The sequence below is a fragment of the Salmo trutta genome, chromosome 37, assembly GCF_901001165.1.
Source record: "Salmo trutta chromosome 37, fSalTru1.1, whole genome shotgun sequence".
NCBI lineage: Eukaryota > Metazoa > Chordata > Actinopteri > Salmoniformes > Salmonidae > Salmo > Salmo trutta.
In genome coordinates this window covers 32857300-32883155 of record NC_042993.1, presented here as the reverse complement: position 1 = coordinate 32883155, position 25856 = coordinate 32857300, and the positions used below count along the sequence as shown (strand labels likewise).

At 44.7% G+C, this 25856-nt stretch overlaps 2 protein-coding genes across 3 annotated transcripts in view; one reads left to right on the top strand and one right to left on the bottom strand.

Annotated features, from left to right (window-relative positions):
* Nucleotides 1–7227, bottom strand: part of mms22l (MMS22-like, DNA repair protein) — a 32937-nt gene extending 25710 nt beyond the window's left edge. Inside the window, exons 1-9 of one of the 2 annotated variants that reach the window (XM_029738146.1) lie at nt 7138–7205; nt 6953–7054; nt 6429–6612; nt 5559–5684; nt 5382–5434; nt 5089–5176; nt 4715–4892; nt 3680–3773; nt 3336–3466 (exon numbers count right to left, since the gene is read on the bottom strand). In XM_029738146.1, the coding sequence (XP_029594006.1) occupies nt 3336–3466; nt 3680–3773; nt 4715–4892; nt 5089–5176; nt 5382–5434; nt 5559–5684; nt 6429–6612; nt 6953 (855 nt within the window). In that variant the 5' untranslated portion in view covers nt 6954–7054; nt 7138–7205. Of the gene's footprint in view, nt 1–3335; nt 3467–3679; nt 3774–4714; nt 4893–5088; nt 5177–5381; nt 5435–5558; nt 5685–6428; nt 6613–6952; nt 7055–7137 lie in introns of both variants that reach the window. The other variant, XM_029738147.1, reaches the window with a different exon arrangement.
* Nucleotides 7228–8781: 1554 nt separating this feature from the next.
* The window catches only part of LOC115176990 (neuroendocrine convertase 1-like), a gene marked incomplete at its 3' end in the record, with an annotated part of 115080 nt that continues 98005 nt past the window's right edge, over nt 8782–25856 (top strand). Inside the window, exons 1-2 of the mRNA XM_029737416.1 lie at nt 8782–8988; nt 25161–25232. The remainder of the gene's footprint in view (nt 8989–25160; nt 25233–25856) is intronic.

The window sequence follows — 25856 nt, the reverse complement described above, 5'->3', positions numbered from 1 at the left end:
TTTTCAACCTCTGTCATATCATGGATTCAGAGCTATCTAACAGAACTCAAATGGAAGCTTATCTAATGTCAAACATGTAACGAGTGGTGTACCGCAGGGCAGCTCTCTAGGCCCTCTACTCTTTTCTATTTCTATCAATGACCTGCCACTAAACAAAGCATGTGTGTCCATGTATGCTGATGATTCAACCATATAAGCATCAACATCCCCAGCTAATAGTCAATGAAACCCTTAGAGTTATAGTCTGTTTTGGAATGGGTGGCCAGTAATGAGCTGGTCCTGAACATCTCTAAAACTAAGAGCATTGTATTTGGTAAAAAAATTATAAAAGTTCTAGACCTCAGCTGAATCTGGTAATGAATGGTGTGGCTGTTGAACAAGTTAAGGAGACTAAATTACTTTGCGTAAACTGTCATGGTCAAAACATATAGATTCAATGGTTGTAAAAAGAGGTCGACCGATTATGATTTTTCAACGCTGATACCGATTATTGGAGGGCCAAAAAAGCCGATACCGATTAATCGGCCGATTTTTTTTATTTTATTTATTTGTAATAATGACAATTACAACAATACTGAATGAACACTTATTTTAACTTAATATAATACATAAATACTAATCAATTTAGCCTCAAATAAATAATGAAACATGTTCAATTTGGTTTAAATAATGCAAAAACAAAGTGTTGGAGAAGAAAGTAAAAGTGCCATGTAAAAAAGCTAACTTTTAAGTTCCTTGCTCAGAACATGAGAACATATAAAAGCTGGTGGTTCCTTTTAACATGAGTCTTCAATATTCCCAGGTAAGAAGTTTTAGGTTGTAGTTATTATAGGAATTATAGGACTATTTCTCTCTATACGATTTGTATTTCATATACCTTGACTATTGGATGTTCTTATAGGCACTTTAGTATTGCCAGTGTAACAGTATAGCTTCCGTCCCTCTCCTCGCTTCTACCTGGCCTCGAACCCGGAACACATCGACAACAGCCACCCTCGAAGCAGCGTTACCCATGTAGAGCAAGGGGAACAACCACTCCCAAGTCTCAGAGCGAGTGACGTTTGAAACGCTATTAGCGCGCACCCGGCTAACTAGCTAGCCATTTCATATCAGTTACACCAGCCTCATCTTTGGAGTTGACAGGCTTTAAGTCATAAACAGCGCAATGCGAAGGGCTTCTGTCAAAATGCACGAAAGTGCTATTTTGAATGAATGCTTACGAGCCTGCTGCTGCCTACCATCGCTCAGTCAGACTGCTCTATCAAATCATAGACTTAATTATAACATAACACACAGAAACACGAGCCTTAGATCGAATCCGGAAACTATCACGTTTATTCTTTCAGTGAAATACAGAAACGTTCCGTATTTTACCTAACGGGTGGCATCCATAAGTCTAAATGTTCCTGTTACATTGCACAACCTTCAATGTTATGTCATAATTACGTAAAATTCTGGCAAATTAGTTCGCAACGAGCCAGGCGGCCCAAACTGTTGCATATACCCTGACTCTGCGTGCAATGAATGGAAGAGATGTGACAATTTCACCTGGTTAATATTGCCTGCTAACTTGGATTTCTTTTAGCTAAATATGCAGGTTTAAAAATATGTACTTCTGTGTATTGATTTTAAGAAAGGCATTGATGTTTATGGTTAGGTACAGTCGTGCAACGATTGTGCTTTTTTCGCAAATGCGCTTTTGTTAAATCATCCCCCGTTTGGCGAAGTCAGTCTTTGTTAGGAAGAAATAGTCTTCACAGTTCGCAACGAGCCAGGTGGCCCAAACTGCTGCATATACCCTGACTCTGTTGCAGAGGTGACACATTTTCCCTAGTTAAAATAAATTCATGTTAGCAGGCAATAAAGATGCAGGTTTAAAAATATATACTTGTGTATTGATTTTAAGAAAGACATTGATGTTTACGGTTAGGTACAAGTTGGAGCAACGACAGACGTTTTTTGCGAATGCGCACCAATTATATGCAACGCAGGACAGGCTAGATAAACTAGTAATATCATCAACCATGTGTAGTTAACTAGTGATTATGATTTTTTTTTTATAAGATAAGTTTAATGCTAGCTAGTAACTTACCTTGGCTTCTTACTGCATTCGCGTAACAGGCAGGCTCCTCGTGGAGTGCAATGTAAAGCAGGTGGTTAGAGCGTTGGACTAGTTAACCGTAAGGTTGCATCCCCAAGCTGACAATGTAAAAATCTGTCGTTCTGCCCCTGAACAAGGCAGTTAACCCACCGTTCCTAGGCCGTCATTGAAAATAAGAATGTGTTCTTAACTGACTTGCCTAGTTAAAAAATATTTACATTAAAAATATTTTTTTTAAATAATAAAAAAATTCGGCAAATCGGTGGCCAAAAATACAGATTACCGATTGTTATTAAAACTTGAAATCAGCCCTAATTAATCGGCCATTCGGATTAATCGGTCAACCTCTAGTTGTAAAGATGGGGTGAGGACTGTCCGAAAAAAAGAGACGCTCTGCTTTTTTGACACCACTACAAAAAGCAAGTTCTACAGGCTCTAGTTTTGTCTAATCTTGATTATTGTCCAGTCGTGTAGTCCAGTGCTGCATGGAAAGACATAGTTAAGGTGCAGCTGGCCCAGAACAGAGCGGCACGTCTTGCACTTCATTGCAATCAGAGGGCTGATATAAATACTTTCTCTTGGCTAAGAGTTTAGGAGAGACTGACTGAATCACCTCTTCCATTTATAAGAAACATTAATGTGTTGAAAATCCCAAATTGTTTGCATAGTCATCTTACACACAACTCTGACACACACACTTACCCCACCAGAAATGCCACCTGGGGTATTTTCAGTCCCCAAATCCAGAACAAATTCAAGAAAGCATACAGTATTATATAGAGCCATTATTGCCTGGAACTCCGTTCAATCTCATATTGCTCAAATAAACAGCAAACTTGGTTTCAAAAAACAGATAAAGCAACACCTCACGGCACAACGCCTCTCCCCTACTTGACCTAGATAGTTTGTGTGTATGCATTGATATGTAGGCTACGTGTGCCTTAAACATTTTTTATGTAGTAGTTTTGTCCTTGCGCTGTTCTTGTCTATTAATGTTCCGTATTATGTCATGTTTCATGTGTATCCCAGGAAGAGTAGCTGCTGCTTTTGCAAAAGCTAATGAGGATCCTAATAAAATACAACAGTATACCACCCACCCACAGAGAGATGGGAGCACAGCGTCAGCCATAGTGTGGCGCCACTGGAACATTTTTAAGGGGTTTGCCTCATGGCTTACTCAATGGTTAGTGTTGTTAAGGAACACAACACACATGTATAACCCCATACACAGTACCTTGCTGTATTTGCCCATGGCCATGCCAGTGAGGTCAGAGAGCAGGTTGCAGAGATGCTCCTCAAACAGGCTGTTGTTGGTCAGGTTCTCCCCTGTCAGGTTCACAAAGTGGTGGGCGTACACCACCTGACCTGCAAAGGTCAAACAGACAAATAAGGATTCAGTAGACCTACAATACACTGACAATACCAGCCTCAACTTATTTTATTCTCTCTTCATATTGTGCATTTCAGATCCATTTTTGATTTTTACAATACTGCATATGTAATTTGTTTTGCCTTGGAAGATTACCCTATGATAGGTTAAACGAGATCCTAAATAACAACAATATAATCAACACATACCTTGCATCTTCTGCCCCAGCAGGTGGAGAATCTCCAACACTGACCAGTGGATGTCCAGGTGGAGGTGTAACAAATGCCAGGAGGGAGGAAACAGCTGTGGGGAGATATACAGTAAAAGCATACCAGGGTGTATACTTCAAAAATACTTCAAATATCTAAATTACTTTCACATACTTACGAAATGGGACATTTTATGTATGTGCTTTTCTAATAATGTAACTGATTGAACAAATCCTCACTATCAGTATCTGCAAGTTTGCAGTATGCCAAGACCCTTGATTTGAGAACAAAAGATATCTCAGTTTCAAGGTCTCAGCCTAGACAAGAAGCCTCCTGGGGTGTTGGGTGTTGTGTTGCGTCATGGGGTCTGTCACATGCATGACCCAGTATTGGTCAGTCACATGAATGAAGCAAACGTTAATGATTAATTAATTAATTATGAATGATGAATAAGCTAAATCATGCAAATAGAACTTGTCTGCAGTATATAAGAGAACTAATGGGACTGCCCCGGTAGAGCTCCTGATCGACATGTGTACTTGGTGAATTGAGTTGGTTGGAACCTCTCCAGGGCGCTGATAATAAATAATGATTCATTTCAGATTGACTTTGAGTGTCCCTGTGTAGAATTTCCACGACAGAGGTAAGTATTGAGATATATTTTCTTTGAAAAGACAAGTAGTTGAATATTTTAATGTATTTGGAAATACACTTGGAAAGTATTTGAAAAACTTAAATCCACTGACTCAAATACACTCTCAGGCATTTAACCCAGGTATTTGAAAATAGCATTTGAAATAAGTATGTGAACATACTGTCAAATACAATTTGGCAGACTATTTGTTTTTTACATTGAAATAGTCAAATAAAATTTTTTTGGGCTGTGCATTTGACTATTCAGTGTATTTGAATATTCAAATACACAGAAAAAGTATATTAAATACCAGATACTCAAATACACATATATTTGAACCCAGGTCTGGTATTCACTCACAATATTCATGCTTTTTGTGTGTGTGGGGCGGGGGGGGCTACCTTGCCCTGGTGCTGTATGGTGAGGGCACTCTGGATGTTGGCTGGCAGGTCTTTGAGGCGCCCTATGAAGAGGGTGACCCCAAAGAGCTCCTCCAGCAGAGCAGAGGGTAGCTGAGCCTCCAGCTCCTCATAGGGGTGACAGGGGCCCTCCTCCAGGGGACAGGTGGGCTCCAGGTACCTGCAGGGTGCAGAGGTCACACAGGGAATCACAGAAAAATCAGATGTCAGACCTGTATGCTGATCCTTTGACCTTTTAAACAAAAAACAAATCCTTACACTGTTTTACTGGAACTAGATACGCCTAGTAAATATAGCCTATGCCCTAGGCCAGGAACAGTCAGTGAGAATCAGTAATAACTGACCAGCAGCATTACCTGTATAGGAAGACTTTGACATATTGGAGAAACAGCACACATTGTTGCCTAAGGTCTTCTGCCTCATAATGGAGGCTGCTGGCTTGGCCTGAAACATAGCATTGTCAAGTACATACAGTACAACAAAACAGCACAAGATTTCCCCATCACAACAACCCAGAAAAATATCGAACCACCACCATACCAAATGAAATCACATCCCACTTGGTTATTACCACAAAGCTTTATCAAATTTCAACTTATGAACTCCTCACAAAACCATGAGCAGCAAGGTATACATTAAGTTGGCTTACCAAAGTCATGAGAGCTGGACTGCACCAGGGTCTCTAATTTAAGAAGCTTTTGCCTGAAAAGTGACAACAAATTGTGACATACTGACCTCGAAACCCTGAGAATTAGAGACCGTGAGGCAGTTATACATAGTCTGAAATAAATGAATGACACTCCACATTATCTGGCTGTATTCCCACCTGAACAGGCCGAACAAAAGCTTGGTAGATTCCACCAGAGCAGTCTCTGTCACCCATGGGAAACCAAAGATATCAACTGTGTCATCTTCATAGTCTGCAGGGGCTGGGGCCAGACGTAACAGCAGCCTATGGAAGACAATCGTAACTTAGATCTGCTGCAGCCTAAAAGACACTGAAGACAGGGAGTTTTCCAAAACAATATTGTCGGTAATGATTCTGTTGTATTATAACAAGGTCAACATATTATTTCTGTCCACTGTTATCAGCTGTCCAATCTGACGATCTTTTTAGGTTACTATGCGTCACATACGGTATGAAAGTCCCACCTACTTCCTGGATCATGTCCCATGCTGTTATTGAATGGCCTTCAAGATTATATTGCCAAATTCATGAAAACACAGTAATTTAAGATATATATTATATTTGTATTTGTGGATTAATTTACTCAATCAATCAGAAATCTTCACGAAAGGCATCGGGTAGAAGTCAATAATCCACAAATACTAATATAATTTTACATACATCTTAAACGACCACTTTTTTATTAAATTTGATTATATATTCTTCAAGGCCATTCAAAAACACTGTGGGACATGATCCATGAAGTAGGAGGGACTTTCCTTCTGTATTTACCATGACAAGTGCCTAATGTAATGCATCTGTACTCTTATACAGTAGATTATACACTGAATAAAGGTGTACTGAGGAGTATTTCTGAATGTAATAATTCATTTAAATTGACCGATTTCCTTATATGAACTGGTACTCAGTAAAATCTTTGAAATTGTTGCATGTTGCGTTTATATTTTTGTTCAGTATAATATTAGCCTGCCAAGATATGCCTTAGCATTGTGCTCATAGAGACGTTACCGTTTCAGGGAGCCCCTGCCAATATAACTGTCAGATGACAGTGACCGGGTGTCATCCCGACCCGGGTCAAATGCACAGGAGAAACAGGGTGGCAGGGCTGGGGTCAGCTCACACTGGCTTTCCCCTGCGAAGGGTGACACCGGCGGGGTCAGCGACTGGCTGATGTCCTCTTCCATTGTCTTCACTTTAGAGAAGCGACATTAAAGACACAATCTGTCATTTCAACAGTCTGGCCATGGCACTTTGGTTGGGAAGACGAGAAAGTGTCAAATTCATAGTTCGAGCTTACTGTTAGTAAGTTAAGTGCAGGGAATGACAATCAATGTTTTATCAATATAATCGTTTTTGAAACGATACAAATGACAACAGTTAAACAACACATCTATAAAACGTACACGTAGTTAGCCAAGTTAACCTTGTAATCTTACAGGGCTAATGTTGGCAAACCTCTAACGTTACTTAGCTAGCTAGCTAACGTTACAGTTCACTGAAATATTAACGTTTGATTTGTATAACTAACTCACTGTTCTATCTGTGCCGTGGTTCACTACTAGAAGCAGTTACTCTGAGTCTTGACTTTATGCCCCGCCGAGAATAACATCGTCAAAACACCTACATTAGCAGCACTGTTGAATAAACTACAGTTACACCATCAAATGAAATGCAAAGTAAAAAAAAAAAGCTTGGTTTGGTTAACGAGCTAGCTCACCTCCAGATGAAATCCTGAAATCCTTTCTGAATGCTCTGTTTGGGGTTTTCACTTCCGTCAATCTCTCCCGCGCAAAGGAGCACACAAGCTACGCATGCGCAAATACGGCACTGAAACCGATATCTCTCAGATGATTGGTCCGAAGTTCTGTCGAGAGGAGTGACGTAGCTGACCTGTTAAGTTGTAGCAAATACATTACAGTTATCGTTTGAATGATTAAAAAAAACAAGATTATAAAATAATGATACGCCTACCTACATGTGGGGGGAAAAGCCATCTAAACTTCTCAAGAATGGTTCAATGTTGGGAACCAAATCATAAAATCTAAAAATAATGAATGGTGTATGCAGCCTACTGAACCCTGTCATTGTCAGTGGCCCCTCTCGCGCTTGAGACTGGTCAATACATAAACACTTCCCTAGATAAACCTGTACGTATGTACTTTTTGTAACGATGGTTCCATTGAAACTGAAGCTCATACCTTGCTTTACTGTGGGTTATACAACGAAATTAGGGATGATCTTTTTTGTCAGCTGTCCAGGGAAAATGAAAATGTTAACATCTTGATGAGAATAATAAATGATGTAAAATGTTATCAGGTAACAATAATGTAATGCCTGCGCCAAAGCTTGGCAACTTACAACAACTGCGACGTTTCTTTATATGTGCCTAATTGTATTTTTATCCATTGTACTTTGTTTTGTTTTTGTTTTTTGAAGGCCATCTGATCAATATATATATTAAACTCAGTCGGGGTCTCAACTTACTGTTACATGTTAGAATAGTAGAACACACAAAGTGCAATTTCGAAATGTGGTTGTGCATCAGCAGTTTTTCTCTTTGTATGTCAGTTACTGATAGTCACTGAATTAGCCCATGTCATCTAACATTTTTATAATGGTAAATTGGTCTAGTAATGAGCTAATGTAGTAATCATGGTCAAATTACCATCGGGGCCCCCATTGATTTAGTTAGTCAAACTCACTCAGATATCATATTAAAAACAACAAATATTTCTCTCCACCCTATGGCAAAATGTGTAGAATTGCAGAGACTTTGCTGTAAAATTGCAAAAACATATCTGCCTCACGGCAAAATGTGTAGAATTGCACAAAATTAACTAAAACTCAAAAAACAACAACAGGGGGATGGTCATTTTTTTGCTCGCAATGTGGTTTGGTGTGGTGGGGTCAGGGGTTATGCACATGTGGACACACACATCCTCGAGCAACTGCGGCCCCTCATGATGATGTTCTTCTGGCCCCCACCTCCGTCAAAGTTGACTATCCCTGGTATAGTTGATGTAATACATTATATTTGTATGTCATTTGTAGCCTTGTATGAAAGTCACGTCCTATGCCCTTCCTTCCCCGACAGTCCGTCTCTTGGTGTCCCCGTCTCATTAAAAACAGTACAACAGCTAAATAAAATTGGACCCAGGCTAACCCTAATTTCCATATGCAGATCTGTCCGTGCGAAACGGTGTCTCGCGATCTCACCACGCTTTCATTCAAATGCATATTCACATATTTTGTAAAATCATTTTTGACAGCAGCAGAATGTTGTCGTTTGCTGGAGTAGTTTGTGACGGGATTTAATTCTCTTTCGTTTGGATACATGCTCGGGAACTATGGAATCTATAGGCTAGATAAGTCTACATACAACCGCGTGTTTATACCACTGGGCGAATTTGTATGAATATCCCCCTACACACCACAGGTAGAGACAACAAAGAGGACCGAGAGACATTGAATTGGATTTGTTTTCTTTGTGAGGCAACGAATATGTTTTACATAACATCAAGAGATCCAGACCCAAAAGCAAGCACATAGAGTTGTCTTGGATGTGAAGGTAGGTTCCATAATTTCTGCTAACCTTTCTTTGGAGAGAAGGGAGGGTAACTTCAACCTGTGTATATGAATAAATCCCCTTCCTACAAGGGAGTGTGTAACTTAAGTCTTTCCAAATTGTCCGTTATGTTGTGAGATGCTCAGTTGTGAGATGAATTCTGTCGTTTTATTATGAGATCAATTCTGTCATTTTATTCAGGGACGTTTCTAGCTATTTTTTGGTGTACCTAAGCTAGATTTGTTTGGGGGGGCCCACTTTCGGGAAAAACATTTGGCAGCATAAGGAACATTTTACAATTTTAAAGCAAATGTATGCAATTCCACACCTTTTTCCATGGGACAGAGAGAACATGTTGCAGTTTTAAAACGAATTTCCTGCAATTTTACACCTTTTTTCATGGGGTTGAGATAATTATTTTCAGTTTTTAATCACATTTCTTGCAGTTCTATACATTTTGCCATGGGATGGAGAAAACATGTTGCCATTTTAAAGCTAATTTCCTGCAGTTCTACATATTTTGCCATGACTTATGCCATGTTCATATGATATCTGAGTGAGAATAACTAACTAAATCAATGGGGGCCTCCTTGAGTTCAGGGCTCTTGGGCACGTGCGTGCCTTGCGTGCCCAGCCAGTAATTCAGCCATGATTACTACAAGGTTTAGATAGCTGGCTAGACTAACTTACCTAGCAGTCTATCAAATGTTAGCTGACATGGACTAATTGAGTGACTGACATAACTGCCCCCTAGCTGCCTCTTATTAACCCACCATAATATTGGCCTAGAAACTGCATTGATTTTATTATTTATTATTATTGCATTATTTAGTGCAATTTATTATATAGGGCTACTGTATTGCCCCCTTGGTGTAACCCATAATTGTGTCATGTATGTTGCAGTGAAACAGCAACTGTTTCTCGGAAATACAGTATTAGTCTTTACCTGTGAATATAATCAGCATGTATAATCAGCATGTGAGACATGCCAAGAGCTTGGGACTTTAAGGTTCTAGTATTCTTTTGAACTTAATAACATGAATTGGGGTATTTTGAGATACTATATATGTTAGGCGGAGTGGAACAGGGGAACCCCCGAGCAGACTCAGACAAGGAGACGGGGATGAAGTAACCAAGGTATTTATTGGAACATGGGCGGGTCACTGGAGACCTGGTGCTGAGGCTGGAGCGAGAAGGGTTGAGACAGGGTAAGCAGGCCCGGGGGGATTCCAAGGGAGTAGTAGAGTGGGGAATCCAGGACAGAGTAGCAGGATGACAAGACGTGGGACAGGAGACAGGGACCAGAGTCAGAGCGGGCAGAACTGTAGCGGAGAGGAAAACAGCATCAGGCAGGGAAACAGGATCTGAATAGTAACAAATAGCTAGAAGCGTAGACTGACTGAGCAGAGATTACGATCTTGCAGCGTGGAAGTGGCAGGGCTGAGTATTTGTAGAGGTCTTGATTATGGAACAGGTTGCAGCTGGTGGGGATCGGCTCTGACTCCAGCACACCTGTCTCCAACCACACAATCACACACACACACAGAGAGGGAGAGGGAGAGGGAGAGAGTACTGGGGGATGCATAGAGAAAATGCATATTGATGTGGAAATTAGTTGAGGCGACTGATAAGAGTGTCTTCTGAGTGGAGGAAGCTAAGCTGTTAGCAGCATGCTGACCCCCATTACGGCACTGATAACAGCTTAGCTTCCTCCACTGTTTAACTACCCTATGCTGGGCTCAAACCAAGTGTCCTCTGTTTCACAACACAGGTAACTGTCCACCTTGACAATGTGCAAACCGATTGAGCCATACAAAAGGGACCCCTTGGATTGCTCCATCAACGACATTTCAAGATAGCTGTGGAGGGAGCTTACGGTACATTCTTAACTCTGTTACACTCATCCCTTCTAAACTCGCTAGACAGCGAGCAACCCCGACCATTGAGCGAAGGCCAACTGTCGATGCGGGTCACGTCACCACAACAGGTCAAGGCAGGCAGGGGTCAATAACCAGAGTAGTGGGGGAAAGGTACTTGATGCGATGAGGCCTGGGTCCAGGATGTCCCTGGTGGGGACCCTGCACCTCTCCTCCGGGCCATAACCCTCCCAGTCAACCAAGTACTCGAACCCACTGCCCCGAGGTTGAACCTTCAGGGGACGCCTCACCGTGTAAGCCGGTTGGCCGTCTCTGAGACGATTGAGAGGGGTGGGCCTGGAAACAGGAGACAAAGGGCTGTGAGACATGGATTTTACTCTGGACACATGAAAGGTGGAATGTATACGAAGGGTACTGGGCAACAGAAGACAAACGCAGAGGGGCTAATCCTTTTGGTGATGGGAAAAGGGCCATAAACCGGGGGGGAGAGCTTGCAGGATTCCACCCGGAGGGGCAGATCCCAGGTGGATAGCCGTACCTTCTGCCCGAGACAATACCGGGGAGCCGGTATCACTTGTCGTCGATACCAGGAGGTGGTCTTGAGGAGGGCCGACCGGGCTCCTGGGCAGAAGGAACATCTGGGCAGAAGGAATGTTGACCTCTTCCTCCTGCTCGGGGAAGAGCAGGGGCTGATACCCCAGGGAACACTCAAAAGGAGATAGGCCTGTAGCAGAGCAGGGAAGGGTGTTGCGGGCGTATTCCGACCCACACCAGCTGCTGGCTTCAGGAGGGGGGTTGGTGGAGACCAGGTAGCGCAGAGTAGTCTCCAGATCCTGGTTGGCTTGCTCCAACTGGCTGTTGGACTGGGGGTGGAATCCGGAGGACAGGCTGGCCAACGACCCAATGAGGCTGCAGAACGCCTTCCAGAACCAAGACGAGCACTGAGGGCCCCGGTCAGAGACCATGTCGACCGGCAGTCCATGGATCCGGAAGACGTGCTGCACCATGAGCTGGGCTGTCTCCTTGGCAGAGGTTAGTTTGGGGAGAGGAATGAAGTGGGCGGCTTTGGAAAACCGATCCACCACAGTCAGGATGGCGGTGTTTCCATCAGATGGGGAAATACCTGTGACAAAGTTCCCCTGTGGGACCAGGGATGTGGGACCAGGGATGGTGAGGGAATGGAAGAGGTTGGAGGAGACCAGCCGGAACTTGTCGAGGAGTCTTGTTTTGTGCACACACTGTGCAAGCGGCGACGAATGCGGAGACTCAGGGACCATGGTGGACCACCAAAAGCATCATCGCACAAAAGCCAGGGTCTGGCGGGAACCCGGGTGCAGGCCAGTCTGGGGGAGTGGGCCCACTCCAGGACCGTGGAGCGGACCACGTCAGGCACGAACATCCGGTTATCTGGCCCACCCCCGGGGTTCGGCTGGGAATGCTGTACCTCCCGGACCTGTTTCCTTATACCCCAGCTGAGTGCCGTTGCCAGGCACGAGGTGGGAAGAATGGTCTCGGGCTCTGGAGTGGGGCTATAATGGCGAGACAGTGCATCCGGCTTGACATTCTTGGATCCCGGCCGATATGAGAGGGAGAAGTTGAACCGTGTGAACAGCAGGGCCCATCTAGCTTGCCTGGAGTTGAGGAATTTGGCGGTGCGGAGATATTCAAGATTTTTTTGGTTGGTCCATACGATGAATGGATGTTCCTCCCCTTCCGGCCAGTGCCTCCATTCCTCCAACGCCATCTTCACTGCGAGAAGCTCACGATTTCCCACATCATAGTTTTTCTCCATGGTGTTGAGGTGATGGGAGAAGAAGGCACAGGGATGTAGCTTCTGGTCCAAGGCAGAATGCTGGGACAGGATCGCCCCCACTCCTACATCCGACGCATCGACCTCCACCACGAACTGACGGGAAGGGTCAGGATAAACCAGGATGGGAGCAGGGGTGAAGCGATGTTTGAGGTCCCAGAATGCCCGGTCAGCAGCAGAAGACCACGTGAACAGAACCTTGGGAGAAGTGAGTGCTGACAGGGGGGAAGCCAGGGTGCTGTAACCCCGGATGAAGCAGCGATAGAACCCCAGGAAATGGCTGCACCCTGGACGAAGGCTGGGGTCAATCCACCACCGTTTTCAACTTCCCGGGATCCATCTGGACACTCCCAGCGAAGATGATGTACCCCAGAAAGGGGATGGTGGAGCGATGGAACTCGCACTTGTCTGCCTTAACAAACAGCTGGTTCTCCAGGAGGCGTTGAAGAACCTAACGGATGTGGAACACATGTTCTTGGGGGGAGCGGGAGAAGACAAGGATGTCATCAATGTAGACCAAGATGAACCGGTTCAACATGTCACAGAGAACATCCTTTACCAGAGCCTCGAACACAGCAGGGGTGTTGGTGAGGCCAAATGGCATGACCAAATACTCGTAGTGGCCGCTGTCCGTGTTGTAGGCGGTCTTCCACTCATCCCCCTCCCGTATCTGCATCAGGTGGTAGGCGTTCCGTAGATCCAGCTTGGAAAACACAGTGGCCCCCTGGAGCAGCTCGAAGGCCGAGGAGATGAGTGAGAGCGGGAAGCAGTTCTTCACCTTTATGTCATTGAGTCCCTGGTAGTCGATGCACGGGCGCAGGGTCTTGTCCTTCTTCTCCACAAAGAAGAACCTGCGCCGGCGGGAGAGGACAAAGGACGTATAAATCCTGCAGCTAAGGAGTCCACAATGTAGTGTCCATGGCCTTGGTCTCCGGTCCTGACAGCGAGTACAGTCGTCCCCGGGGCAGACTGGTGCTGGGCGAAGGTCAATCCCGCAGTCATATGGTTGGTGCGGTGGAAGCAAAGTGGCCCGGGCCTTGTTGAACACCTCCTGAAGGTCCTGGTACTCCATGGGAATGGCAGAGAGGTCCGGGGCACCTTCCGAGCCTCCAGGAAGACGCCCCGGGGGCAGGTTGAGCTGACTTCAGACACTGGGCGTGGCAGAACGGCCTCCAGCCCATGATGGCACCAGTTGATGAGGGGACTTGATGAGAAGGAATTGAATAGTCTCACTGTGATTCCCTGGCACCTTAGGTTGATGGGAGTGGTAATATGAGTGACCAGGCATATTGAGCACCTGTCCAGAGCTCTAACATCCATGGGAGTGGAGAGGGGCTGAGTGGGGATGTTCAGCTCAAATACCAGGGTAGCGTCCAAGGCAAGCAGGAAAGTTCTCCATATGGCCCACCAGAGAACTTGCTCCTACCAGTGAGCCTGATCTCTTTAAAGGACAAGAGGACACAAAATGACCAAGAGTCCCGCAATACAGACAGCTCTTCGTGTTGATCCTGTATTGCCGTTCCCCTGGAGATAGCACAGCTCTACCTAGTTGCATAGGCTCGGGAAGCGGTGACTCAGCCGTCTTCGGCGACTCTCGGGGAAGATCGGGAAGCCTCGGGTTCTCTCGGCAACGGGATCGTTGGGAACTTCCGGGATGACTCCTTGGGAAGAGATGGCGTTGCACTGCTGGCCCGGGTCTGCTGGGTCAGTCATGGCTAGTTCATACTATCAGGTTTGAAGGTAAGTTCCAGATGCAGACTGTGTCGGAGTAACAATGTTTATTACGGCAACAGGGCAGGCAAACAACAGGTCAAGGCAGGCAGGGGTCAATAACCAGAGTAGTGGGGGAAAGGTACAGGACGGTAGGCAGGCTCAGGGTTGGGTCAGGCAGAGTGGTCAGGCAGGCGGGCTCAGAGACAGGACAGGCAAGGGTCAAAACCAGGAGGGTGAGAAAAAGAGAGACTGGTGAGAAGCAGAAGTTGAGACAAAAAACGCTGGTTGACTTGACGAGCAAGATGAACTGGCAACAGACAAACAGAAAAGACAGGTATAAATACACAGGGGATAATGGGGAAGACGGGCGACACCTGGAGGGGGGGTGGAGACAATCACAAAGACAGGTGAAACAGATCAGAGTGTGACACTCGGGGGATCTACACATACTGTTTGTCATGCATTGTTTTTTTATGTTTGCAGTAACAAGTCTGATGTTTACAGTAACAAGTCTGGTCTACAAGTTACAGTGAGGGAAAAAAGTATTTGATCCCCTGCTGATTTTGTACGTTTGCCCACTGACAAAGAAATGATCAGTCTATCATTTTAATGGTAGGTTTATTTGAACAGTGAGAGACAGAATAACAACAAAAAAATCCAGAAAAACGCATGTCAAAAATGTTATTAATTGATTTGCATTTTAATGAGGGAAATAAGTATTTGACCCCCTCTCAATCAGAAAGATTTCTGGCTCCCAGGTGTCTTTTATATACAGGTGACGGGCTGAGATTAGGAGCACACTCTTAAAGGGAGTGCTCCTAATCTCAGTTTGTTACCTGTATAAAAGACACCTGTCCACAGAAGCAATCAATCAATCAGATTCCAAACTCTCCACCATGGCCAAATACAAAGAGCTCTCCAAGGATGTCAGGGACAAGATTGTAGACCTACACAAGGCTGGAATGGGCTACAAGACCATCGCCAAGCAGCTTGGTGAGAAGGGGACAACAGTTGGTGCGATTATTCGGAGCCTGGGGCTCCGTGCCAGATCTTACCTCGTGGAGTTGCAATGATCATGAGAACGGTGGGGAATCAGCCCAGAACTACACGGGAGGATCTTGTCAATGATCTCAAGGCAGCTGGGACCATAATCACCAAGAAAACAATTGGTAACACACTACGCCGTGAAGGACTGAAATCCTGCAGCACCCGCAAGGTCCCCCTGCTCAGGAAAGCACATATACATGCCCGTCTGAAGTTTGCCAATGAACATCTGAATGATTCAGAGGACAACTGGGTGAAAATGTTGTGGTCAGATGAGACCAAAATGGAGCTCTTTGGCATCAACTCAACTCGCCGTGTTTGGAGGAGGAGGAATGCTGCCTATGACCCCAAGAACACCATCCCCACCGTCAAACATGGAGGTGGAAACATTATGCTTTGGGGGTGTTTTTCTGCTAAGGGGACAGGACAACTTCACCGCATCAAAGGGACGATGGACGGGGCCATGTACCGTCAAATCTTGGGTGAGAACATCCTTCCCTCAGCCAGGGCATTGAAAATAGGTTGTGGATGGGTATTCCAGCATGAAAATGATACAAAACACACGGCCAAGGCAACAAAGGAGTGGCTCAAGACGAAGCACATTAAGGTCCTGGAGTGGCCTAGCCAGTCTCCAGACCTTAATCCATAGAAAATCTGTGGAGGGAGCTGAAGGTTCGAGTTGCCAACCTTAATGACTTGGAGAAGATCTGCAAAGAGGAGTGGGACAAAATCCCTCCTGAGATGTGTGCAAACCTGGTGGCCAACTACAAGAAACGTCTGACCTCTGTGATTGCCAACAAGGGTTTTGCCACCAAGTACTAAGTCATGTTTTGCAGAGGGGTCAAATACTTATTTCACTCATTAAAATGCAAATCATTTTATAACATTTTTCACATGCGTTTTTCTGGATTTTTTTGTTGTTATTCTGTCTCTCACTGTTCAAATAAACCTACCATTAAAAATATTGACTGATAATTTCTTTGTCAGTGGGCAAACGTACAAAATCAGCAGGGGATCAAATACTTTTTTCCCTCACTGTAACACCCTGGCAGTGCTGTGTGACCTATAGCCTGACCTGTGGAAATCATGTCCAATTCTACCATGAACTCTCTCTTTTTTTAAACGCTTTTAAATAAAAGAGTCCCATGTAGTTAGTACCTCATAATGACTTAGCATAATGAGCTATATTTTCTTTCATTTGGTCTCCTCCAAAGAATATCTCCTCATTGTGCTGAGCATAGTGGTAGTCACTTTTATCGCTGCTTGATCAATTAACCTGGAATTTTGTGGAACTCTGCTTGATCAATTAACCTGGAATTTTCTCATGTTTAAGGGAAACAGTAACTGTTTTTTGGAAATAAAGTACTTTTTCACTTGTTAGTGAACTGATGTCCTCCTGCAATCAACATAGGAGACATGTGGACAAAAACGCATGTTGATGGAGAAATGAGTTGGGGCAACTGATGAGTGCGTCCTAATATAACCCTGTTTGTCTGCGTGACACATGTTACACAGGCTATCAAAATAACCTCATGCTATAGCTAGAACTGTGTGGGTGTGAATGTGAATCCCAATATCCACAGTCATTTATGTGATCAACATAAGCAAAAAATAGAAAATTAACCCACCATAATTTTGGCTTCACCGGACGTGCTACCTGTCCCCGACCTGCTGTTCTCAACTCTCTAGAGACAGCAGGAGCGGTAGAGATACTCTCAAAGATCGGCTATGAAAAAGCCAACTGACACTTACGCTTGAGTTGCTGACTTGTTGCACCCTCGACAACCACTATGATTATTATTATTTGACCATGCTGGTCATTTATGAACATTTTAACATCTTGACCATGTTCTGTTATAATATCCACCCGGCACAGCCAGAAGAGGACTGGCCACCCCTCATAGCCTGGTTCCTCTCTAGGTTTCTTCCTAGGTTTTGGCCTTTCTAGGGAGTTTTTCCTAGGGAGTTTTACCTAGCCACCGTGCTTCTTTCACATGCATTGCTTGCTGTTTGGGGTTTTAGGCTGGGTTTCTGTACAGCACTTTGAGATATCAGCTGATGTAAGAAGGGCTATATAAATACATTTGATTTGATTTGATTTGCTTCCTCCTCACCTTACCAAACAGTTATGTCAAACTGATGTGTAACAACACAACACCCTGCCAAATACACTCTCTTCTACTTTCAATGGAGAAGGAAGTGTTTGCAATGGAAGTCTGATTTAAATATCATGCCCAAATCATCTCAAAAATATTTTGGGTCATGAAAGCAATATCAATGAATCAATCAAACCTATTTATAAAGCCCCTTTTACATCAGCCGATGTCACAAAGTGTTATACAGAAACCCAGCCTAAAACCCCAAACAGCAAGCAATGGAGATGTAGAAACACGGTGGCTAGGAAAAACTCTCTAGAAAGGCAGGAACCTAGGAAGAAACCTAGTGAGGAACCAGGATCTGAGAGGTGGCCAGTCCTCTACTGGCTGTGCCGGGTGGAGATTATAACAGAACATGGCCAAGATATTGAAACGTTCATAGATGACCAGCAGGGTCAAATAATAATAATCACAGTGGTTGTAGAGGGTGCAACAGGTCAGCACTTCAGGAGTAAATGTCAGTTGGCTTTTCATAGCCGATCAATCAGAGTTGGAGACAGCAGGTGCGGTAGAGAGAGAGAGTCAAAAACAGCAGGTCCGGGACAAGGTAGCACGTCCGGTGAACAGGTCAGGGTTCCATAACCGGAGGCAGAACAGTTGAAACTGGAGCAGCAGCACGACCAGGTGGACTGGGGACAGCAAGGAGTCGTCAGGCCAGGTTGGCCTGAGGCATGGTCCTAGGGCTCAGGTACTCTGAGAGAAGAGAAAGAGAATGAGAGAGAGAATTAGAGGGAGCCTACTTAAATTCACACAGGACACCGGATAAGACAGGAGAAATACTCCAGATATAACAGACTGACGCTAGCCCCCGACATAAACTATTGCAGCATAATTACTGGAGGCTGAGACAGGAGGGATCGGGAGACACTGTGGCCCCTGCTCCAGTGCCTTTCCGTTCACCTTCACACCCCTGGGCCAGACTACACTCAATCATAGGACCTGCTGAAGAGATGAGTCTTCAATAAAGACTTAAAGGTCGAGACTGAGTCTGCGTCTCTGACATCGATAGGCAGACCATTCCATAAAAATGGAGCTCAATAGGATAAAGCCCTGCCTCCAGCTGTTTGCTTAGAAATTATAGGGACAGTAAGGAGGCCTGCGTCTTGTGACCGTAGCGTACGTGTAGGCATGTACGGCAGGACCAAATATTACTATCTTTAAACATGATTTTAACCTTTACAAAAACATAAACAATGCATACATGTCCTTTGTTTTCTGAGGTGGTTATTATAATTTAATACTGTTGTGCTAATCTCAATAAGGTATTTATATGTCATATTTGCCTGTATTAAGGGGAATATTTAAACAGTTGAAATTACCAATGAGTGACCTGAAATCTTACAGATTGTGACTACTCGTGGTTACTACCTGACTGTCACTTCTCTGTGCTCTCTGGGTGTTTCTGGATGCAAAGGCTTATTGTCACGTCCTGACCAGTATAGGGGTTATTTGTATTTGTAGCTTGGTCAGGACGTGGCAGAGGGTATTTGTTTTATGTGGTTCGGGGGTTATGTGTATTGTAGAGGGGTGTTTTATTTATGTTTTCCGGGTTTTGGTTTATGTTCTATGTTTTGTATTTCTAGGTTCATTCTAGTTCTTTGTATGTCTATGTCTAGGTAATTGGGTGTTGGACTCTCAATTGGAGGCAGGTGTTTTTAGTTGCTTCTGATTGAGAGTCCTATATATAGGTATGTGTTTTGTTTGTAGTTTGTGGGTAGTTGTATTTCGCACTGCTGTTATTTATTTAGCCTGTGAAACTGTCGGTCTGTCGTTCTTTGTTTTCTTGTGTTTTTTGTGTTCACTAATTATTATTATTAAATATTATGATGAACATGCAACCCGCTGCGCCTTGGTCCTCTCTGCACTACGACAACTGTTACAGAACTATCCACCAAAAATGGACCAAGCAGCGGAGGAGGGAGCAATGGATGGACTATCGTGAGACATGGGCAGAACTGAGGATAAGCATTTCCAGGGCTATGGAGGAGTTAAGGGAGCCCGAGAGGCAGCCCCAATAATTTTTTTGGGGGGTGCACACGGGTAGTTTGGCTGGGTGAGGATTGAGCCCCAGGCCAAATCCCTGTACCTTTTTTGGGCAACATATGACTGGACAGGTCCCGTGCTTTGGGGTGATGGGTGCTGTGGTGAGGCCGGGTATTTTCTGGCCGGTATGCGCAGTACCAGCGCCCCGCATGTGCCAGGGGAAAGTGGGCATCCAGCCAGTAGGGGTGATGCCAGTCCTGCGCTCGAGACCGCCAGGGCGCCTCTACGGTCCAGTGTTTCCCGCTACACGCACTAACCTTGAGGTGCGTGTCTCCAGACTGGCACGTCCAGTACCAGCACCACGCATCAAGCTTCCAGTGAGTCAGCCCAGTCCAACTCAGCCTGTCCCCGCTCCCCGCCCTAGCCCGGAGGTGCGTGTCCCCAAACTGGCACTTCCAGTACCAGCACCACGCATCAGGCTTCCAGTGCGTCAGCCCACTCCAACTCGGCCGATTCCTGCTCTCCGCACTAGCCATGAGGTGCGTGTCTCCAGGCTGATACCTCCAGTACCAGCACCATGCATCAGGCTTCCAGTGCGTCAGCTCAGTCCAGAGTATCCGGCAACAGTGTCCAGTCCAGAGTATCCGGCAACAGTGCCCCGTCCAGAGTATCCGGCAACAGTGCGCCGTCCAGAGTATCCGGCAACAGTGCCCCATCCAGAGTATCCGGCACCAGTGCCCCGTCATGAGTATCCGGATCCGGTAAGAGTATTAAGCCCAGAACCGAGTGAGACGGCCTACAGTTCGGAACCAAGGGAGACGGCCCACTGTGCAGAACCCAGTGAGACGGTCTACAGTTCGGAACCAAGGGAGACGGTCCACTGTGCAGAACCGAGTGAGACGGTCTACAGTTTGGAACCAAAGGAGATGGCCCACTGTACAGAACCGAGTGAGTCTGCCTGCGATCCGGAACCGAGTGAGTCTGCCTGCGATCCGGAACCGAGTGAGTCTGCCTGCAACCCGGAACCGAGTGAGTCTGCCTGCGACCCGGAACCGAGTGAGTCTGCCTGCGACCCGGAACCGAGTGAGTCTGCCTGCGACCCGGAACCGAGTGAGTCTGCCTGCGGTCCGGAGACAAGAGACTCTGCCTACAGTCTGGAGGACAGTAGGCCAGAACCTAAGCCACCTCCAGTATAGGTGGGTTGGGGAAGGGGGGTGTAGCACAGGTGCCGTCGTTGACGGCAGCCACCCTCCCTTCCCTCCCTTTAGTAAGGGGTTTATTTTGTTTTTTTGTTGTTGAGGTGCATCCGGGGTCTGCACCTTTGGGGGGGGGGGGGGGGTACTGTCACGTCCTGACCAGTATAGGGGTTATTTGTATTTGTAGGTTGGTCAGGACGTGGCAGAGGGTATTTGTTTTATGTGGTTCGGGGGTTATGTGTATTGTAGAGGGGTGTTTTATTTAAGTTTTCCGGGTTTTGGTTTATGTTCTATGTTTTGTATTTCTAGGTTCATTCTAGTTCTGTCTATGTCTAGGTAATTGGGTGTTGGACTCTCAATTGGAGGCAGGTGTTTTTAGTTGCTTCTGATTGAGAGTCCTATATATAGGTATGTGTTTTGTTTGTAGTTTGTGGGTAGTTGTATTTCGCACTGCTGTTATTTATTTAGCCTGTGAAACTGTCGGTCTGTCGTTCTTTGTTTTCTTGTGTTTTCTTGTGTTTTCTTGTGTTTTTTGTGTTCACTAATTATTATTAAATATTATGATGAACATGCAACCCGCTACGCCTTGGTCCTCTCTGCACTACGACAACCGTTACACTTATAGGCTGTGGCCATGATGAAGAAAGAAACTACAAATGCCAGGAGAGTCTGCAGGAGCATCACAGCCACCAGCTCAGCGTCTGATGCAAAATCATATTGGCACCGGACCCATCCATTATCACCCTCCTTCACATCCCGCACCGTCACCCCATAAGGGATGGACCCCAGCTGCCCCAACACAGTACAACCAGTAGCCCCCTCTCCTTTGCCACTCTCAGTCTGGCCCAGCTGTAGAAATGCACTACCTGGAGGTAGCGCTGGATGCTCAGAAGTGTGACAGTCAGCAGACCGGTACAGATACTGCAGTAGAAAAAGTACATGTTGAGCTTACAGAGCACTAGACCCAGGCTCCAGGTGAAGACTAGGTTGTACATTCGCAAAGGTAGGGTAAAGATGCAGACGAGTTCAACATCAGTTTCCAGCTCAAACTGGATAGATCATGGTCCGACGGAGGACGACTATAACTGCAATGTTACTGGGAATACCGAGCAGGCAGTACAAAGACAAGGCCACGCCAGGAGCCAGACCCCAGAAGGAGGCATTAGAGGTGGAGTTGAAGGTGGAAGAGTTAAGTTGTTCCATTTCTAGCAGTAAGACAAACTGACCGGTCGACTGGCGCTCAGTAAAGTGAAACCCAGATATGTCATATGGGGTAAAAACCTATCAATATTTTCTGAAAGTTCGCTATTTGTAATTGCAGAAGCTCGCTCATCATGTTACAAGGAAAATAAGGAATAAATGGAGGTCCTTAGAGGTTTACGGAACTCAACATTTTACTATGAAATGCAGAATTATTTTAAGGATCGAAGAACTGAATGTGGCACATTCAGAATTTATCAAACCACAGTTCCATGGGTTAAGGTTCTCCAACCCTATTTCCCATTAAGTATGTAGGATTCAGTGTTTCTAAATCTACCCACTGGTTCTGAAACGGTACAAAAATGCAAATGTTTTGCTCATGCTTGGTCCCATGCCAGTATTTTCAGAGCAATAAACAACGTAAGAATTTCTCCCCGTTTACCATGTTTTAAATGTCATGCCCTATCATCTCAAAATAATTGTATACTAAGTCACTGAGCAACACAATCAATTTAAGAGATGATTTTGGAAAGAAAGCATGCTAAACAGGGGCTCTAAGTCTTTTAATTGTACTGAGTACAGTAACAAGTCTGATCTACAAGTTAAAACCCTGGCAGTGTTGCGTGACCTATAGCCTGACCTCTGGAAACCATGTTCAATTCGACCACAAACTCTCTTTAAAAACTCTCTTTAAAAAAATGAGTCCCATATAATTAGTAGCTCATAATGACTTTGCATAATGAGCTATATTCTCCTTCTTCATTGGGTCTCCTCCAAAATAGATCTCCTCATTGTGCTGAGCATAGTGGTAGTCACTTTTATCTCTGGTAAAGCCCTGTGGCCTCTGCTTGATCAATTAAACGCCTGAAAGGCCTTTCTCCCCTGGCCCTTTCATCCTTCCGCCTGGGAGGAATAGAAAGTTATCAGTCTTTCCAAGCCGATATGCAGGACGGAAATAAGTCGTTTGTCTATAAAAAATGTACAGGTGCTTTATCAGCGTCGCAGTAGGCCCCCAGGCCGCATCTGCATTCAGTTTTGCTGCTGCCTGTACGCCATTTGCTCCACGACCTATCTGGCCCCTTGTTCAGCCTGCCTGTGCCTGGGGCCTGCTTACAGAGGAGGCGTACTGTACAGTTCTGCCCTGCAGACCCGGCTCCTCCAGCTCCACACAGGGATTGACTAGGGCTAAGTCCCCTGGCGATGTTATTGATTTCAGCTAAGGTATTCTTACTGTAGATTGGGCCTGAGTGATGGTGTAGATGTGAACCACGATGATCCTATTGCTGGGGTAGTTTGGGGAGCAGTATGGGTATCCATTTTCATATGGCTGACTGTTGAGTGTTTTGAAGAGAGCTGATGTGAAAGAGGATGTGAAGGAGAAAGAGCATAACCCCAGTGATGTGTTCATCATTGCTCAGTGAATATCGAGGGATAAATTGAAATGGCAGCGATAAAGAACAAACATAAAAAAATGTAATAGTCTAAGTAAGCTACTCTTTTAGGAAATGTAAAGCTAAATTATTTATTTAGGTAACACATTTTCAGATTCAGGTTCAGATTCAGTCAGGTGCAAAACATTTGTATATATTTTACCGTGCAGGTGATGAAGAAGGCTGGATCCAGATGGGTTATTTACAAAATATACAGTATCGACAGTATTTGAAATATAATCACTTTTCTTGTTATCTCAAACACAGGGCAAAATGGGCAAAATGCCCATAAACACACATCTGAATTGTATATGGCAGAGCTATAACAGCATGTTACCTACAAGCAGCTCTCCCAAAATGAGGAGAACGAGGAAAGGACCTACGTAAACCTGGCATAAACCATTCACGGCTTTACAGGTCAATTCTCAATGAACAGGGATAGACCTCCGAACCCAGATTTGTCCGTGGGACTGCCAGATGGTGAAGCGTGATTCTTCACTCCAGAGAACGCTTTTCCACTACCCAAGCGGAGCAGCCTTTACACCACTCCAGCCGACGCTCGGCATTGCGCATGGTGGTCTTAGGCTTGTGTGCGACTGCTTGGCCATTGAAGCCCATTTCATGAAGCTCCCGACAAACAGTTGCTTCCAGAGGCAGTTTGGAACTCAGTAGTGTGTGTTGCAACCGAGAACAGACGATTTTTACACGCTTCAGCAATCGGCGGTCCAGTTCTTTGAGCTTGTGTGGCCTACCACTTCGCGGCTGAGCCGTTATTGCTCCTAGACGTTTCCACTTCACAATAACGACACTTTACTTGAACGGGGCAGCTCTAGCAGGGCAGAAATTTGACGAACTGACTTGTTGGGAAGGTGGCATCCTATGACGGAGCCATGTTGAAAGTCACTAAGCTCTTCAGTAAGGCCATTCTACAGTCAATGGTTTCTATGGCGATTGCATGGCTGTGTGCTTGATTATATAGCCGAATCCACTCATTTGAAGGGGTGTCCACATACTTTTGTATATATAGTGTATCCTTCTTCCCTGGGAAATCCTTATGGCTTCCCTGCAGTCGATACATCTAAAGTCTCCAATACATCCTTTAAAGGCCTAGTGCAGTTAAAACACGTGAATATCCTGTGTTTTGTATATATTTCCACTCTATGAGGTTGGAATAATACTGTGAAATTGTGAAAATTATTATAATGCCCTTCTAGAAAGAGCTGTTTGAAAAGGCTACGTGAAATTTCAGCCTGTTTAGGTGGGATGGAGTTTTGGCCTGCCTGGTGACAAATGAGTTAATAGACCGATAACAAAGAGAGTTCTTAACCTCTCTGCCAATAAAAGCTAGTTTTCAGTTTTCCCTTCCCCACTCAGACCACTCCCAGACAATCCTAGCGAAATTCTTGCTTGAGAAATTGGTCTTTGCTAAAAAGCTAGTTTAAAACAGACACAGAAATGATTTGATATTGAAATAAAAATGGCTGCATTGGACCTTTTAGGCTCAGTGAACAGGTATGGGTAGGTTATAGCAGTGACTCAATGTCATAACGTGAGCCCCACACAATGGTGGCGCAAATAAAGAGGATAGATAGAGGGACGGCGTAAAAACGCCGATAAAGAGCTGGTTTTGCATGAAGATTAAAGTTGACAGAATGAGAGTACTGTGTTTCTGCATTCGATACATTTGCATTAAGGCCAAGAGATTAAATGTGTGGGAAGAGTGTGTGTGAAAGTGTGTGTTTTCATGCTCTGGGCTCTTATGCCAGAGTTCTAACCCAGTGCAGCATACGGTGAGAGACGAGCGAAGGATCAGACTCGGACACTTTCTGCTGCTGCAGGTGAGGGATATTTATACTGTACACTAGGCTACATCCACTCTTTGCATGTGAATTTGGGAAGTATTAGGGTCTATGTTGAAGGTTTGCCATTATTAAATGTTCCAGTATAATGTTATAGACCTAGGGAGAGATTACTGGATCCTGTTACTAACCGTGCTCCTGCATTGTTACAAAGCCATGGACATTGTCATATAATATGACAACTTGAGGACTATGGTACTCCGCAAAAGTAATTCGCTGAAGGGGAACTAACATCTACACTATATGCTTGGGCTTGAATTAGGTTGGGTTGTTTCATTACATTTACAGCAATAATTTGGCTAGTGGATTATTTAATTCTACACCACGCCTCTGAGAGAGGATTTATACCTTGTTATAAGTATGTATGAGCCTTTATTATGTCTTATAACAACACTTATGTGTTAGGTCTCGCTATGCATAACATTTTCAACTGTCTCAAATGGGCTGTTCTTTAGTCTGAGAGGATTATAAGACATTACATACATTTGGCTATGCAGTTTCATAGCTAGTTAAAATGTTAATGCACGGTGCTGGTTAACAAACCATAATGATCTGTAACTTGTAAACACTATTGATTTGTAATTGAGGATTTAGAAATTTAAG